The 17,671-nt window shown below is 44.5% G+C and overlaps 1 protein-coding gene across 1 annotated transcript; it reads right to left on the reverse strand.

Annotated features, from left to right (window-relative positions):
* Positions 1 to 381: 381 nt before the first annotated feature.
* On the reverse strand, positions 382 to 17,441 carry LOC120899676 (G protein alpha i subunit). Its single transcript, XM_040305818.1, has 5 exons — positions 15,736 to 17,441; positions 4,144 to 4,615; positions 3,981 to 4,075; positions 3,709 to 3,897; positions 382 to 3,635 (listed from the first exon to the last, which is right to left on the reverse strand). The coding sequence occupies exons 1-5, from the start codon at positions 15,848 to 15,850 to the stop codon at positions 3,445 to 3,447; spliced, it is 1,062 nt and encodes a 353-aa protein (XP_040161752.1). The 5' UTR covers positions 15,851 to 17,441; the 3' UTR covers positions 382 to 3,444.
* Positions 17,442 to 17,671: the final 230 nt, after the last annotated feature.

Below are 17,671 nucleotides of genomic sequence, written 5' to 3' on the forward strand. Positions count from 1 at the left end.
TCTCTCACGCCTTTTTGGGGCTTTTCTCGCTCTCTTTGATTTTTTCTTAAATAACGCTCCGCTTGTGCGGGTCCCCCTTTTTATCAACTGCTCTTTTAAAAATTAAAACTCTCTTCTAATGCGCTTCTTCTCCCTTCACACATTGTTGTTGTCTCACACAGTTCACAAAAGTGAACACACCTTTTCACCAACGGTTTTTTGCGATTTAAATATTCGATGTTAGTATATCATTTCCTTTGTATCGTGTGTTGTGTTTATGTGCGCTCGTCTGTCCTTACTTGACCCATCTTTCACGCTTTCAGAGTTTACTTCTCCCTCAGCTGATCCTTTTCCTCTAGTACATGTGTGTTGTGTTCTTATGTGTGTGTATGTGTATATGTGTGTTCTCAGTTAACAAACATTCATACATTGATTTATATTTATATATATATAGAATATATATATGCATAGAAACGTATAATATGTATACACTTACGCATTTTAGCACTTTTTGTTTAGCAGCCAATAAAATCCCTTCTTCCCATTTTATCCGTCAGTTCGTTTCTTCCTTCTCATTTTGTTTCTCTACTGTTCTATTTTTCTCTCTCTCCCATTTTGTGCGGTGGTTTTCGTTTAGTTTTTTTTCTCCAGTTCGTGTGTTAATGTTTTTGCTTTTTTTTGTATAAATATATATGCTCATATAAAAATGGATTCGCGCACCAGCAACAATTTCTGCAAATTTGCTGGAAAAAAGGGTAACACAAAGCTAGTTGAGGATATTTGTATGATTGTTACTTTTTTGCTGTTTGCATTACTTTTCTTTTCTGTATTAAACAAATACCAAAACGGCTTGGCATGAAGGAGGAGGAGGATATTTTTCAGGCAACATTTGTAGGATAAAAAACAGGAAGAATTTGACCATTTTTACTCTCTCTTTTCCATTTCTAATTCTCTCTCGCTCTCTTTGTAAAGACTATTATTGGCCTATATAACACCCGTTGATAAAAGAAGCTAGATAACAACAACAGTTTGCTTGCTATCGCTCCAATAAGCTTATCAATTTTCCAATTCGATCGCCTAACAAATTGCCCTCTCTTTAAACGAGCTTTAAACAAAATATTTTCAAACCGCTTTCGTTTGCTGTCGTCGTCGTCTTCGTCGTATCAATATGACTTTCTTTTATACAAAAATATACTTTATATTCATATGTGTACGTTCGTTTGTGGAGAATAAATTCTTCTATCATCTGGTTGAGATGTTTTGTTTTTGTTTCGTTTGTTTGTCTGTCGGGGTCTGTGTGAAAACATTTCATTTGTGCGTTTGTTTTGTTTGTTTTGTGTGCATGCTTGCAACAACTAACTACGGCCTTCTACTACCCCCAACAACACAACTCCTTCCTTTCCCTGTCTGTAGCAATAAACATACATTTTTGATGGAAAATACAAGAAACAACGTTCTCTTTCGTCATTTTCATTACATTTAACAGCTTATTTGCTAACAAAACCTTCCCTTCTCGGTGGTGCAGCCGGTTAACAACAACAGCACACACACACACGATCGATCTTTCACACACTTCACTATACACAGAATGATCAACGAATCACAACTCGCATCGAAAAGGTACGCGGAGGAGAGGCAATCAATGTTGCGCGCTTCGCAGGATACAGCAAAGCGGATAATACCGTGCAGTAGAGTGTATATCATTTTGGAATCGTTTAGAAGCTCTTATGTGTGTGATTCTTTTCATTTTTCTTTAAAACACACAGACACACACATACGCAACGAGCAGCAGTAATGGATAGTTTTAGCTAAACTTATACCCTTTGAAAGAGAGACGTACTTTTTTTTGTTTCGTTTTAGAAAGTCCATGTTAAATAAGTGAAAATTATTATAAAGGAACGAAACGAAACGAAAGACCACTCCCGCGATTGGGTTTACACCCCCTACCTACACGCGAGAGCTTGCGCTGATGGAATGGCAAAGAAATGGGCATTTTTATAGCGTTGGCTTAATAATTTAAATAATTATCCGAAAAAAGGGAAAATGCAGCAAAAACACACCCGCTCTCACACGTTGTTCCGTCCCGTTCATTTACAAGGTTTTCTGTGAGTTATCATAGCTGTGGGACACTTTATTGACTCTTTCTTATGGGAAATGAACTTAATGTAATGGGAATGGGATTCTATAGCACCCTTGCTGGACAAATCTAATAGGAATTTCCAAGGAGGTTGTCCAAAACGCGTGCCAATTGAGCCCAATTTCCAACATATGAAGTTCACTTCCAATAGAAAAGAGTCAAGGAAGTGTCCGACAACTATGATAACCCGTGGAAAAACCTGTAAGAGTAGTAGGATGTTGTCTTACTTAAAAGTACGTTCGTTTAATGTGTGTTTGTTCTGTTTGAAATGAATTTTGGGACGAAATTGGAAATCCAACAGAAAGGAGGAGTACCTACACAAAAATTACCCTATCGATAGTTAAAAAAGGTAGCTAATTCTCTCTGGGCTTGTCGTATTGACTCATTTCTGTTTCATTGTGAAAGAAAAAAAAAAAGATTGTTAATTAATGTCACCTTTTTTGTGTGTTATGAAGATGTACGCCTGCAAGAGTTTTTATGAAGTGCGTTTGGTGTACCACAACAACACAATCGTACTTCCCCAACGAACGTTTCTATTACAAACGTCCCACCATTTCCATTTCGTCTTCCATCGTCCTTAACCTAGTTTTGCCTACAGTAACCTATTCTTTTCTTTTTTCTTTATATACGGAAGGATTAAAACAATATGGAAAACACACACAGAGAACCGTTCACGTGCGTGTTTGGCTTATATAAATACAAAAGGCTTAGACACACGGGATGAAGTTAAGAAGTAGGGTATTGATTGAGGAAAATTCTGCACTCCTATCGAATACGGTGAAATGAATAAAGGGCAAATCAAAGGATGATGGATATGAATTAAATTATCGTCTAAAAAAGGCGCCCGTGTGGTCGATCGCGTCCCCTAATCGTCAAATTAATGCTGCATTCCGTCTGTATAAGCACCAATTACACACGGCACAAGTGAACAAAACAGAAAAGAGAGGAGATTGTGCTCTATTGACAGTATTTTTGCGCTTAGTAAAGTAATGTAATGTGAAACTACCACGAGTGAAGAACGGGGCAACGGGGACTCGATCTGGGGGTTCGGGTGGTAGGGTGAAACTAAACATAATAATAGCACTCCCTCTAACGATATAAGTAGGTAAAAAAGAAAAACGCCGCACAAATGTCTGCTTTGTCGTCGGCCTTTTCGCCAATGTCCGGACGCGTCCGGGCACTGTGTCGTCTCTTTCTCTGTACCGTAGGAGCTGCCGGTCATTGCAAGTCCATATTACTACTAGCTACTAGCTACTAGCTACTACTACTACTGCCACTGTACTACGCTGCAAAACAAACCAAACAAATGAAGCAGCCCCTTCGTCTGCTTAGAACAGCCCACAGTCCTTAAGATTATTCTTGATGATCACATCCGAGACGGCATCGAACACGAACTGAATATTGCTGGTGTCGGTGGCGCACGTTAGGTGGGTGTAGATTTCCTTCTGATCTTTTCGTCTGTTGAGGTTCTCGAACTTCATGCGGATGTAGCTGGACGCTTCCTCGTACGTGTTGGAACCTAGAGCAAAAAAAAAAAGGGATTCGCGTTAGTTTTACATCGTAAGTCGCGTTAAATACGCGCTCGCGCTTACCGGTATACTCTGGGAAGCAGATTGTCAGCGGCGATCGGACGATCTTCTCCTCGAACAGATCCTTCTTGTTGAGGAACAGGATGATGGACGTTTCGACGAACCACTTGGAGTTGCATATCGAGTCGAACAGCTTCATCGATTCGATCATGCGATTCATTTCCTCGTCCTCGGCCAGCACCAGATCGTATCCTACAAAACAAAACCATCCAGGAGAGGACAGAAAAGGAAAGTTCATAAATACGGCAATGGGGAGGAACGGCAAAGACACCTACCCGAGAGTGCGACACAGAAGATGATGGCCGTGACACCTTCGAAGCAGTGTATCCACTTCTTTCGCTCCGATCGCTGACCGCCGACATCAAACATTCTGAAAAGGGAAAGTACTCGCTTAATTTAACTCTGCACTATCTACCAACAAACACCGCACACACTTACTTGAAATGTATCGACTTAAAGCTAAAGTGCGTCTCGACGATGCCGGTCGTCTTGACGCGCGTCCGCAGCACGTCCTGCTGCGTCGGGATGTACGCCGGCTGCGAGATGCGATCGAGCGAGTTCAGATAGTAGGCGGCCGAATCGTTGAGCTGATACTCGCGCGAGCGCGCAAAGCACTGCTGCACGCCCGGGTCCGTCCACAGCTTCTTCATCAGCGAGACGAGCTCGGGCGTCAGCTCGCCCTCCTCGGTGGCCGACGCGTACGTGAAGAACTGGCGCGCAATGTCCGTTTTGCTCGGGTCGGCAAAGTCGATCCGCAGCTGGCCCATCGCCCGGATGATCGCCATCAGGCTCTGTATGGTGTTGCTGTACACGACCGGCCGGTACTGTTCGCACTCCTCCTGTGAGTAGCCCGTCTCGTGGATGATCTTCATCTGTTTTACGATCGTCGATTTGCCCGATTCGCCCGCACCTATGTGTGTGTTTGAGAAGGAAAAGAGGAAGACACATCATTAGTAAGGCATTTTTGAGTAAGAAAAAGTGAGTTTTATACATTTCTGTTTCTTCACAATCGATCCTCAAAATATCTAGCATAGAAAAACAAGTTTACGATGGGACTAATTGAAGTCGAGAGCAGCAGACAACCCCGTCCATCGAGCGACAGTAAATGAATTTGATCCCAACTGGCGGGGTTGGGTCACCGTGGTCAATCTTGTAAGATTGGCAGCAGGGGCAGCCCCACCCAGCCGTGTAGATCGGACTATTGACAAGAATCTGATGATTCACGCCTTTCGCCGTCGGTAAAGTAAATCAAGAAATTCAACGTGAAGTTAAACAGAGAGAGAGATAGAGGGTGGTGATCTTTGGTGCACGATAGAGCCAAGTAACAATTGACTTCCCGCCATGGTCCAAGTGATGTCCAAGGACGACTCAGGGGGGAAGAACTAGAAGCATTGCTGTCTGTCTGTTAGTGTCCCGACATGATGCAACGCACATTTTGCGCTTTTTACAATCATACAAAACGAATATGAAGCCAGCCAGGGGATGATTGACACAACCTGATAAGCTTTTTTGAGACTTTCGTATACAAGACGAACAGAAGAAAGTGAAGTTCGGACAAAAGACCTTCAGTAGAATATACTGTTCCTGAAATGGCCAACTCAAAGAAAGTAACAAATAAGAAGAGACTTTCCTTTCTTTTTGATTAATTAAGACAAAACAGTGACATATGGGAAGACGATTAGACTTCAATGCAGCACAGTAATTAATGTTGGTGAATGTTTCGCTACAATAGGAAGTTTATATATTCAAAACCACGCCCATCCAAACAAACCGCTCCAATCCGATCCGGCCACACAGTTTTGATAAGAAAGTTGATAATCTCATGTGTGTGTGGTGAAATAAGGATTTCTTAGCACAGAATAAAAAAGATTTATTGCCTTGACTGCTCTCTCGTACTCTGGCCGCAAAAAAAGTTCGTCACTGAAAGTTCTCGTTAAGTGTTGGCGTTGGCCATTTTACTGTGCACTACTTCCTCTCGAGCTCGATCGACCGAACACAAGCGGCAGCGACACAGTACTGTTTTTGACTGCTTTTAATGTACAAAATAGTCAAGCTCGAATAGACGCAGCAGTGTTGGCGGATCGTTGGGCACGTGAGGGGAATTAAAACAGTCTGCCCTTTTCAGCCCCATTAGATGGTAGAGCTACAGATAAGTGGTATAGACAGAAACAAAAAAGACCCATCTCTAGCGACGATTTTTTCCTCCCCAAAATTTGCATACAACTTCTTCTTCCGTTTGGGAATTGCGTTAATTTGCGCAAAATGTCCTATTGTGACTGGTTGTGGTTGCTACTCTAGCTCTGGAGGGGAGCACAGGGTGAATGCTATTATTATCTTTAATCGGACTTTACTGCAATGGGCAGTGGGGCTGAGGCTTCCAAATGTGATAGCGCGACCGACCGTCCAAAACGCCAGTAGCTGATTAATTTACTGCCTTTATTTTGGGGGATGGGTTTGATTGTAGAATGAAATGATTTAACGCTGTTTTCAGCGAGTTGCATTAGACTAGACACCGGATAGACCTTGTAGAATCTTTTGGGGATTAAAAAGTGTATACAATTTCCACACAAATCCGATTGTGGTTAAAAGAAGAGTCATAGGTATCACAAAAAGTCTTTCTTAATGAATTAAATCCGAATGTTGCGTTCACTGGCACTCATTTTCATTCATCTACCACTATTCTACAACATCCAATTAGTGTTCGAGTGTGAAAGTGAAGGTACAATATTGTGTTTGATAAATCTGTTGACATATATAAAACGCCACAATTCGCTAAAATTACGCCCATTCAAACACTAAATGGACATTGTAGGTGCACATAGAGGTAGTGTGAATTTGGTGTTTTTGAATTTTAATTATATTTCCATAAAAATATAGCAAAAATCTTTAATTTTCTACACTTAAGGAGTTCGATAAAGGATACACACATAATTTCCAAAAGCATTTACCTTTTTTATAACAATTTCAAACCTTCATCTGTGATTTAATGCCAATGATAGTTGAAAAATGAGCAAATAGGAATAGGCATAAATAAACAAATATATAAAAGGTCTACAAAAATTGATTGAAAATAATCCTCATTTTAGAAGTATAACCAAAAAAAGCAGAATTTCAATTTGCTATTCAAGCTATCTCTCTAATAACTCCTTCACACAGTGTGCCATTTCCATCTGTTATTTGTTTGCGCTTGCTTGTTAGACACTAACAAGAAGTATGTGCTTAAACATTTTAGTACTCTTTAATGACCGTGTGGAATAACTAACTCTGAAACCGGCCCATATTTCACTTTTCTAACAACGGTTTCGTGATGAAACAGGCATTCAATAAAGCTGCATGTCCACTAAAACAACGTTAACAAATTAAACGACCATTTATCGTGTCCAGGAGCGATAATCGAACATCAAAACAAGATAGCTGCTCTCGCTCGTTCGTTCGTTCGTTCGCTCGTTCGCCTTGTGTGTGTATGATGTTCAACCTCTCTCGTGTATGTCCTACAAGACAGCAATACACAGTTGCTAAATTATATCGCCAATCATGATCACACGCCATCACCATCATCATCGTCATCATCGTCGTCGTGTGCCACTATCTTTTGCGCTTACAACACACCGTTGTATATTTTCCACCGCCGATATAATTTTGTTGCGCTAACCGATTTCCTTCCTTATCAAACCCCACACAACAGACACACACACACAAACAATAATCAGTGTTCAGGCGCAGAAAAAGGAAAGAGATTTGGCGTTTTTTTGCTTTCTTTTTTTGCTAACCATAAAAAAGATTGTTTGCTGTTTCCAATGGAAGACATTTTTGGGACGTTTGTTTACACGTGCGCCATTGCAGTCCGACGGATAGGACATGTTGTGTGTGTGTCTGTTCCCCTCCCCCAATGTTTTGCACACATTACATTACTTGTTGCGGGTGGTTGGTTTGGGATGTTGGTAAACCTGCTCTCATCGACCTCCACCCTCCCTATACACCCCTTACTTCTCTTCCATTTGATTTGTTTCATTAATCCACTATTATATCCACGACTTTCTGTTCGTTTTACCCCTCCTCCTTCCTGCTTGAGTTCATATCGAACATGAACAAAACTCGATAAAGATTGCCTGCAAGATTGACAAGGCGTTGACAAGGCGATGCGTGATTGCGCTGTCTAATGATCGGGAAGGCGGGGAAGCAAACTAGATCAACCCTTGCGGAGAGGGGCGGCGGACCGGACGTACCTCGGCGGATGACAGTTATAACCTTCCTTGAGTGTTTTTACGTTGCCCTTTTTTGTCTCTCTCTTTCTCTCTCTCTCTTTCTTTCTCTCTACAGCAAAGCAACGGATGCAAAATGATCGCTCCAATGTGTATGAGTGTGCGGCTTCATGATTTATTTATGCGATAATACGTTCATCCCTGTGTGTCTCTCGGTGCCCCGCAAGTTGGCCAAAGCTTTTTTTTTCATGACGGAGAGCTATATGAAGCACATCGAATGGCACGGATTGTATTGAAACAGTTAAATAGAGTGTTTTATGGTGCACACTTTGGATGGATTTCTCGACGCCAGTGCAACCTCCCTCCTTCGTTTTCCCTTCATTTCCTGAGGCGGGTGGGGGGTGGGGGGGTTCTTTTTTATACATTTAATTACACCAATCCGTCATCAATGATCCGGCCGCATCGAAATCGTGCTGTAACACTCTTGTTGTTGTGCTATTTTTCAACACGATCATTTTAGTGCAAAAAAACATGCACTTAATGAAATGACCAGCACCAACTCAACCTCACACGTGTGTGTGTACTGTCGCTGGCGTTTCATTTGCAAAAAGTGTGTGTGTTTTTGGACGATTTTTTCTCCCTTCTATTTCTATTGTGAAGGCGTCGGTGAAAGAAAACCGGACTGAACGGGGAAAATGGGAGCATTAAGTAATATTGATGGGCCGGCCGACCATTCGCAAGTCTCCACTGAATTGACGAGCAACACAGCACAGCAGGGGGGCACACACACACACACATTAGGATGGGTTTTTGTGGCTCGCACAATTTCCATTGGTCACGCACTTCGCCTGTGGCAGCAACATAAATTACAGCTGAGTAAGGTAAATTGAATGAAAATAGGCTTCAAATGACGGCAATCGAACAAAACTGTCTAACAAACATAAGCATAACATTACATTAACGATCAGAAACGAATAGAAGAAGCTTTGCTTTGAATGTACGCGCAACACATTGGTTAATGTGGCCATAAAAAGTCATTCTGCCGGGTAGAGTTCCACCAAGTCCCTTTGCACTTCATCATCCTTCCCCTTTTTTAGAGAATGAATCACACAACGCCGGCGACGGCGGCGGCGGCAATCGCCAAAGAAAGCTCATTTGGTTTGTCTAGGTAATAAAATGTACTTCCAACACTCATTTGAGCAGCAGCAGCAGCAGTAACAACAACTCAACAATCGCGCTGCCCTCTTGTGCCGATAACGTTCTTCTTGCTCGTGGATTGAGATTTGGCTTTTTACACGCCAAAAAGGCAACACAAGCAGGACGCTTTGCGCTGCCTGTGCCTCAATTCTCTATGACACAATCGTAGCTCATTCGGAGTGCTTCAGGCCACTCAAAGAATGCACTCCCCACATAGTACGCCCGAAGCTCGAAAGGAAGAACCGACACAGCCAGGGGCCGCCCCTGGCCCTGGCAGTGTGTGTGTTGGTCATGAAGTCATGAATTGATACGATTATCGGACCCCGTTCGCCGCATTCCCAATGCGCTGCTGACGCGACAGTGGCGATGATGATGATGGCGATGATGTCATTGCATGCGATGTGACAAAGTGCCTTCTCACACCCTCCCTAGCCACTAACTAGCTCCTTCTCCCAATCAGTACTACTTCTAACCCCCGAAGCACAGTTGGAAAATTAAATGCTCTACACGCTGTTTCTACCCTTTCTAAGGGGTAAACAATGTTTGTCATTTGTTTTTTTCTGTTTTTTACAGCAACAACACGATTGTTTATGCACGATTTGCTATCGGCGACCAGCAGCAGGTTCATTATTGTACTGTGTGAGCGGGAGGTATATTTACAAAACCTTGAGCTTTCAAGGTTTGCAGTTTGATGGTTCAATGTGATCGTTTTCCGTTAAACTTTCCACTAGTGTAGGACAGGGTTTCTCTGGTCATCCTTTGATGGCTTTCCTCTTTTGTATCCAAATCTCAGTGAGGAGAGGTCGTTGAGCTTAACAATAATGCACAAGAGAGATGTTTTACCAGAACAATCATCTCCTCATCCACAAATGACCGCACCACCACCACCGCCACACGATTGACATTCCAGCACGCTCCTTAATTTGCCTGCCAGATAAGAAATCATGTTCATAGACCACGTCCGCGTTCGTCTTTTTTTTCGCCAGCAAAATTCCACACATATCAAACACACACACACACACACACGCTCCCCCCCGACTTCTTGGGCATACAACACAAGCGGCTTTGCTTGCCGAATTAGTCATGTGGCTGCTGCTAATTGAGCCCACAAATTACGACAAGGGTGTCACAAACAGGCACCCCCCTGCTCTTCTGCTCACTTCAACAAACTCCGACTCATCGTCGTTTTGTTGAATGAACGAGCATCCCCGCCGACGACCCAAAGGGTGAGTGAGTGTGTGTATGAATGAATTTTTCCTCTTTATTTGCCTAACAATTGGTTAAGCAAACACAACACGGACAGTAGGCAGCAGGCTGCTGCTGCTGCTCGTGTCACGATGACCCCGGGGACTTTACAGTGTGTGTGTGTGTGTGTGTGTGTGTGTGTGTGTGTGTGTGTGTGTGTGTGTGTGTGTGTGTGTGTGTGTGTGTGTGTGTGTGTGTGTGTATGTGTGTGTGTGTGTGGTTGCACTTTTTACACTGCTTCTATTTGCTTCTGTGTTGTAAAGAGGCCGGGGACCCAATCTACTGGCCCGCGCGGGCGGGTTACATCTTTGGAAGCTGACTCATCGTAACAGGAAGCGAGGGCGCCGCTCAGCGTAAACGTGAGCGTAGTGCCAGTAGTAGTAGTAGTAGTAGTAGTGGCCGTACACTTGTGTTCTAGAGGCGCCACACTCGAAGACGACTCATCGGCGGTAATTAGCTGCGTAAAGCAAACAAACACGTACAACGCATTGGCTTACAAGCACACGGAAAGGGGAAAAGAACAGCACTCACAGTGTATTGTCACATAATTAGTGGGAATATCCCCAACGAAGGATTTACGTGTTGATTAAGGACCATTTTTGGTCTTAAAATGACAACACTCTATTCGGTTTTGAAAAATGCCTAGCTCCGTTCTTCTTAACGAAAGCAATGGCATTGGAAAATGATAGAATTGTAGAACAATCTTTTATCTTTTGAATGTCTTTGTTGTTTTAGTTTTTGTCAAAGTTGATTTTTATTAGTTGAAAAGGATTTTCGTCGTAAAAATTTTAATTGAATATTTAACCATGAACTAAAGCTCTAGTATTTACAGTTATATTGACGAAATAACTCAGAACTGACAACATCATCAGATGGTGTTGTGACAAGTGATTTATCTACTGCAACGAAGGACGTGGGATCGATTCTAATTCGAAGCTGGTTGTGTTAATCCACGAAATCAAAATCAAGCAGCAGCACCATCAATCGGGACTTAGTAAAATATCTAAAAACTTACTACCAAATCACCCATCTCTTCTTCTCTCTGACCTGGGCATATTTATTCCTCAACAAATGAAAATAAAACAAATTGATCGTTAAAACAAAAAATTAATGCAAACTGCTGCACCCACGAGCTCTCAGCACTTTCACCAAGCACTGCACCGAACGAATGAACGAACGACGATGTCGTCGGGTTACCTTTCTTTCGCAATGTTCGCAATTCGCGCTTATTCGGCAAAATTAATTGTAGCAAAAATAAAAATAAAAAATCCTTCATTGAAATGCAATTCGATCAACAGACCATCAACTAACCGAACGCGCGCGTGCCTGCCTGCTCTTCTTCCCCAGCAGACTCTTTTGGCCACCGATCTTTCCGAATTATCCGAACTGACGGATGGACGACGTCGGTACGAAAATAGACCCATCTTTTCCACACAGCGGTCTGGCAGGCAGGTTCCCCTTTTTTTTTGCTGCTGGTCGCTCCATTCCATTCCACCCACCAATGGTGATTAGAAAAGATGCGCTTTTCGAGTGCGAAATTTGCGAAACCAAATAAAATGAAACGGTTGAGGGTGTGCAAGGGCGAGGAGGACGAAGAAGCGCAGGAGGGGTTACGATTAATGTTGATCTTTCCATACCGGAACCACACACCACACCATGCTCTTCTCTTTTGGCGTTTGCTGTATCTCTCGAGGGAGAGGTTTTTTTTGCACCCCAGGCCCCGGCTTGCCATAGACAATTAAAGGCCAATCGGTTTCCCTGTTCCGTTCGCCACTTCCTCTCTCCCTCTCTCTCTCTCTCTCGGTCTCGCATCATCTTCGCTAATGACCAATCAATCTCTTGCGATCGTCGTGTGATCGTCTCGTCTCGATTGGTTCTCACCCCTGGTGGTTGCCCGTCGTGATTGCTTCTTGATTCTTGGCCGACTTTTTTCGATTCGTTTGGGCGTTAGTTTTTGTGACTTCGCAGGGCCGCCAATATGCGCCTTCTCGGTATAGATTAAAGACATTTCACCACTGAGAGAGCACATGGTACGTGTGTACGTGTGTTGATGATGTTGGTTCCGCAGCTACAGTCCAAAAAAAAAAAGTGTACAATACTTCTTGCATCTTTCATCTTTGCAGGAAGCGTTCATGTTTTTTCCCTTTTCTGGTGGTGGTTACAAAAAAACCCCCCCAAACGAGCGCACACACACATCAGGGCAAAGAATGGACGTTATTCATTTGGGGTGATTTGTAGCCCACGCGAATTACAGTCGATCTATACCGTGCCGCCGCCGCCGCCGGTTCGCTATCCGTCTGTGTGTGTTTGTTGTCAGGGTTTTTACTCCCGCCTGTGTTGAGCTGTGTCTTCCCTGTTTAATATACCAATATATGCTCCTCTTAGGGGATTTTTTGTTATGTTACCTTCTGCGCACCCCATTATCTACAATAGGAACCGAGAATAAGAGAAGGAAAGCCGTGTTCCTTTTTTTCGCTTTCCGCCGCTTCATTACTCACACGCGATGCCGGGAATTTGTGGCCACCGGTTTATCGGTACCATTCATCATCCCCCACACACAGCCTCTTCAAAACCGGCCGCAGCACACAAACACACACATACACACAGCCATATAGTGTGAATGTGTGATGATCATCATCATCATCGCCACGGTGTGTGCTGCTGCTGCTGCTGATCATCTTCGCCGAGCGCGGGCCGAGATGATCTTCTCGCCATTTCTGGGTGCATAATCGAACCGATTGTTTGACCGGATGTTGGGTGCCAGCGGAGCATAGCAACGAACACGGCAACAAATGCACTTTTCTCCGAACAGGGGACTCAGGGGGAAGACGTTACTCGGAGTCGCCCTCAATCGATACCATCAGCGCATCATCGCTTTTGCCTCAGTGACCTCGGTGACGGAGGCAAAGATGGCATTTGGCATCAAGATGTTACAAGACCCTAGAAGACATACATACACCAGCGGCACAGTGCATATATATGTACAAGTTCTCGCTGTGCATTGCATTTAATAATGAATTTGTAACGAGCGCATCTTTTTTCCCCCATTTTTTTACGTTCGAGACACTAACGGCAGCTATTTCCGTCCATGGAAAAACCGGGCAAATGTAAACACTGTCTGGCTGTGTGTTGTGCCCCGTTCCGTTCGGAGGGAAATGGGAAAGGTATAAGCGCAGGCCCTGCATCACCACACACGCTAAAGATCTTTGCTGATGGACGCAATGTTTGTGTAAATGTGTGTCTGGGCTGGCGGTGAAGGGATTGAAGAGTGTTTTATGGCGATTTATGTTGAGCGTGCAGCTTTTTTTTTAGTTGATCGTTTTTCGATCCATTGAACGAAATGGGAACGATCAAATGGGTAATGATTGCTGTCTGGTGTTGGTCTGTGGCAACTCGCAGCTCAGCAGAGCAATCATGATCACGGTTTAATATTCATAATTAATTTAAAATATTCCATTCTGCCGTGGGTTCGCTTCAAGCTATTAACTGTAATGGTTTGAGATAACCAATAAGTCGAAGGTTTGTTTCTATTTTTGATTATGTCAGTAATGATCATACAATTTCAAATTAAAACATTCTTTCTGGACACAATCATGGAATTGCATTGTATTCGATGGAGTTAAAGACCCATTTTTTTCTTTATGGCAATATGTTGGTCGCCATAGGCGTTCGTTTGACTTGGTGGATTCTTTTGAATGGTGTCAGATGCAAATTTGCGTCCGAATTAGCAAAGAGACAATTATAATCGTATCGAGTTTCAACACCCAATCAACGGTGTGCAATCGTAGTACAGTCGGCAGCGCTATCGTTATGCGTCTAATACGCCGCGCCCAACCCAGGATCAATACTCGAAAAAAGGATCGTGAGTTTTTCATTTACTGTTAAGCGTCGTAAAAGATCTCTGTTATATTCTGTAATATTTCGTAAAAAAATATTGAAATATAATTATCTATATGCTTATATTACGGGGCTTTTTTGTACCACAATGCCGATACTATGGCCAAAACCGATGTCGGCGCAAACACCATTCGAGAATTGTATTTACATTTCCAGCCATACTCCGTCAAAAGGACAAAGAGAGAGGTACAGCAGGCCAAAGTGTATAAAAATAACCGATTATTGCAAAACTTCCACTCCATTCGAGTGTGTGCGGGGGAGAGAGCGCTCTTGTGTGTTTGAAATTGGATCCATCAAAACCGGTGTGCGGACGCGCGGGAGGAGGGTTGGTAGTGTTCTCGTTTTGCGCGCGCGTTCGTTAACAAATTCTCGCTCTTTTAACCTTCGACGGGCTCCCCGGGGATCAGATCACCAGCACCGCTCACACCGGAGGAGGATGCTGATGTTTTGCCCAAGCCAGAGTGCAACTTTAACCATCATCAAAGAGCAGTGGCTGTAGTATGCATAGAGACAGACAAAAGTTTCCTCTGCTTGGTTGGCACAGTAGGGCGGAGACGTGGACGGAAAGATGGAAGCAAAGACACAATCCGTGGGCTGAAGCTCGGTGATGACCGACCATCGGGCGCTTTCGACACACATCCGCAGCAGCAGCAACAGCCGGCGATGGTGGCGGCGTACACAATAAAAAAGCACCCTTTTGCTTCTTCTGCTTCTTTTCTTCTTTGCACGCACATACAGAGAAGCGTGTGCTTCCGCACGCAGCAGTAGTAGAAGAAGGTGGCACATTTTCCCTTCCCTTCAGCGGGGGCATAGCACGGCACAGCAACGGAAAGCCCAAAAGCCCACCGTCACCGAAAGCATATGCATCATGCTTACTTGGATGGCGATGGAGAGGGTTGATGGTATTGGTGGTGTGTGCGCGATCGACTCCCAGCCATACAGGGGTTGCCACCGGCCGTTACACGCACACACAGACACACACGCACACATCAAACGCCGTACGCGTCCCGATGATGCTTTTGTGCCGTAGAACATAATATGGTTGGGGGAAAAGTTCCAGAGCATCTCTCTTGGGTTGCGCGTTTTACGGGCGTGTGATTGCGTGTGGCTCTCGTTTGTCTCTGTGTGCGTATCGCGCGCTGCGTGCGTTTATTGTTCGGGAGAAGGCAAACCGTCTTTCTCTCTCTCTCCCTCTCGCTATCTCTCTCTTTCTGCTTGCTTCAAGCGCTCATATGTTGCCGATTCGGTCGCTGGTGGAGCGTTTGGAATCCTTTCGGAAACCCTTTTCCCCTGTACAGTGTTTGGGATTCTATGACGAGTTTTGGTAGATGGTGGCTTAAAAAACAGCTTTTTCTAAAATTAAGTGAATATTGCTTGTAGAATTTTGAGAATGAAAAAAAGAAACGAAAAACGACTATGCCCCGCAAAGCCTCGCCCGGAGTGAAGGGATTCTTCGACCAGGGCCTGACCGCTTGGGGTTGACATTTACCTAACAACAGCAGCTTCACCTCGCTGGCCGCCCGCTCACCGTCGGCACGTAGGGCACGGTCAATGTTTTTCGACCGCTCGATGGCTTCCTTATCTCTACTCACTGCACAACCCATTTTGATTTGATTTCAACCAACAGACAAAAAACAACAAAAAGCACACACACACACACACACACACGAAGAAGCCGCGCGCGTCTCGCCACACCAACGGCACGCACACACTACGATCTCAGTCGGTATGACGGTTTTTTTTCGCTCCCTCTCTGTCGCTCTATCTCTCTCTACAGTGCTGTCGTTCGCACTTTCTCGCTCTCTCTCGCTTGCTCACACTCTTTGCTTTTTCCACAATAGGCGGCTTTTTTTTTCCTTGGTTACACACGGAAATCGAGGGGGGTGTGTTTTCCTACTGCTGCTTCTTTTTCGTTACTGCTGGCACTTCTTCTGCTATGTTGCACCACCACTTCACTGGCGTTTTTCACTTCACTTTGTGGGGCGGGCGTGGGGAGAGCTCCGTTTTTCATGCGTTTGATATATTTATTGTTTGTTGCTTTTCTCTGCTGTTGGATCAGCGCCGAAACGACGGAATTTGCTCTCGAAAATTCATCCAACGCCGCGACTACTGCCCCTTGCTGCTGCACATTATACACCGAGGCTCCCACCGTTTTCCCTTCTTTGGGCGTCTCAAACACACGCTCTCTCGCATCCACCCGCACAAGATGTGATGATTTCACTTTTTTCTTTCTTTCTTTACTTTTCTCTCCAGCCCGCTCCTTTTCCTCCTTCTTTCGACCGCGCTTGATCACACGGGGTCGCAACGTTTTCGGACGGACGATGACGATGAGACCAAGAGACCCGAAAATTAAGCACTTTCTTTCGCAGCCTGCTTTTCGACCGCACACCGTGGCTTCTACACCACCGCCGGGTTGTATCGAGAAAATTATTGGCACGAAAATGGGTGCAAAAATTAACCACACTAATAGCAGACACCGATGCACACACCACACACCGTCTGCAATTGATACACGCTCTCCTGCTCTTCCGGCCACTTGTTGCACACACCAAACACACACTCACTCGCACACGCCGTACGCGCGCACTACCGCCGCCGCCGCCACCGCCACCTTCTGCCTGGAGGAATGCCAGATAACGACGCGGCGCTCTGCGGCACCCTCAGCGGATCGGACGGTTGGGCGTCGTTCCTATGGGCTTGAATTCCGCGAAAGTGTATCACTTCCGCACACACTCACACACACGCACACACACACATGCACGTACGCACAAGGGCGCTTCCCGGGCGGTTAGTTTCGTTTTGGGCAACCCAAAATGCCACTGCTTCACCACTGCTGGGCCACCAAAAAGGCCACCACTTTTCCACGGTGTACAGTGAATTGAGATGCGTTTTGGGCGAGAAGCGTTGAATCACTCACACACCACAATCCGAAGCGCGTCACTGGACGGAACACAATTTCTCGGACCCTAGCGAGGCTGCTTTCTGCTTTGTAGCTCTCACAAAGTAATAACCCCCGATGCTTTAAATGCTTTTCGTTTCTTCTTTTCTGCTCTTGGGGGTTTCAGTGACACGGAAATTTAGTTTCCGGCACGGCACGGCAATTTCCCGTTTTGCTGGCGACAGACGAATGGACGCGGCTCGATGAAACACACGCTGCACGCACATCGGTTGGATTGGAAATACGGCTGCAGCAGCGGCCCGTGGACTGTGTCAAAGTTCGGAAAGCTTCGGCACGAGCGCGAACTGTCAGTTGCAACTGGTGCCCCGGTGAAAATGATGTGGGACTGCTTGATTTGATCGTTAACGGCAGCTTTTTGTGATTGTTTAAGTATTTTATGCATTTAAAAGTAAAATGATGTGAAAAAATATTTTGTAAATCATCAAAAAGGTTGTTCAGTGTGCTATCATTCAAAATATGCTTATGA

The sequence above is a fragment of the Anopheles arabiensis genome, chromosome 2 (genome assembly GCF_016920715.1).
Source record: "Anopheles arabiensis isolate DONGOLA chromosome 2, AaraD3, whole genome shotgun sequence".
NCBI lineage: Eukaryota > Metazoa > Arthropoda > Insecta > Diptera > Culicidae > Anopheles > Anopheles arabiensis.

Bases quoted from the DNA above. Each gene is read 5' to 3' on its own strand.
- LOC120899676 (XM_040305818.1), bottom strand. From the start codon at position 15,850: ATGGGTTGTGCAGTGAGTAGAGATAAGGAAGCCATCGAGCGGTCGAAA. The intron at 4,616-15,735 runs GTAAATGTCAAC...ACACACACATAG, and splicing joins GGTGAAGCTGCTGTTGTTAG to GTGCGGGCGAATCGGGCAAA. The intron at 4,076-4,143 runs GTAAGTGTGTGC...TTCCCTTTTCAG, and splicing joins TTTAAGTCGATACATTTCAA to AATGTTTGATGTCGGCGGTC.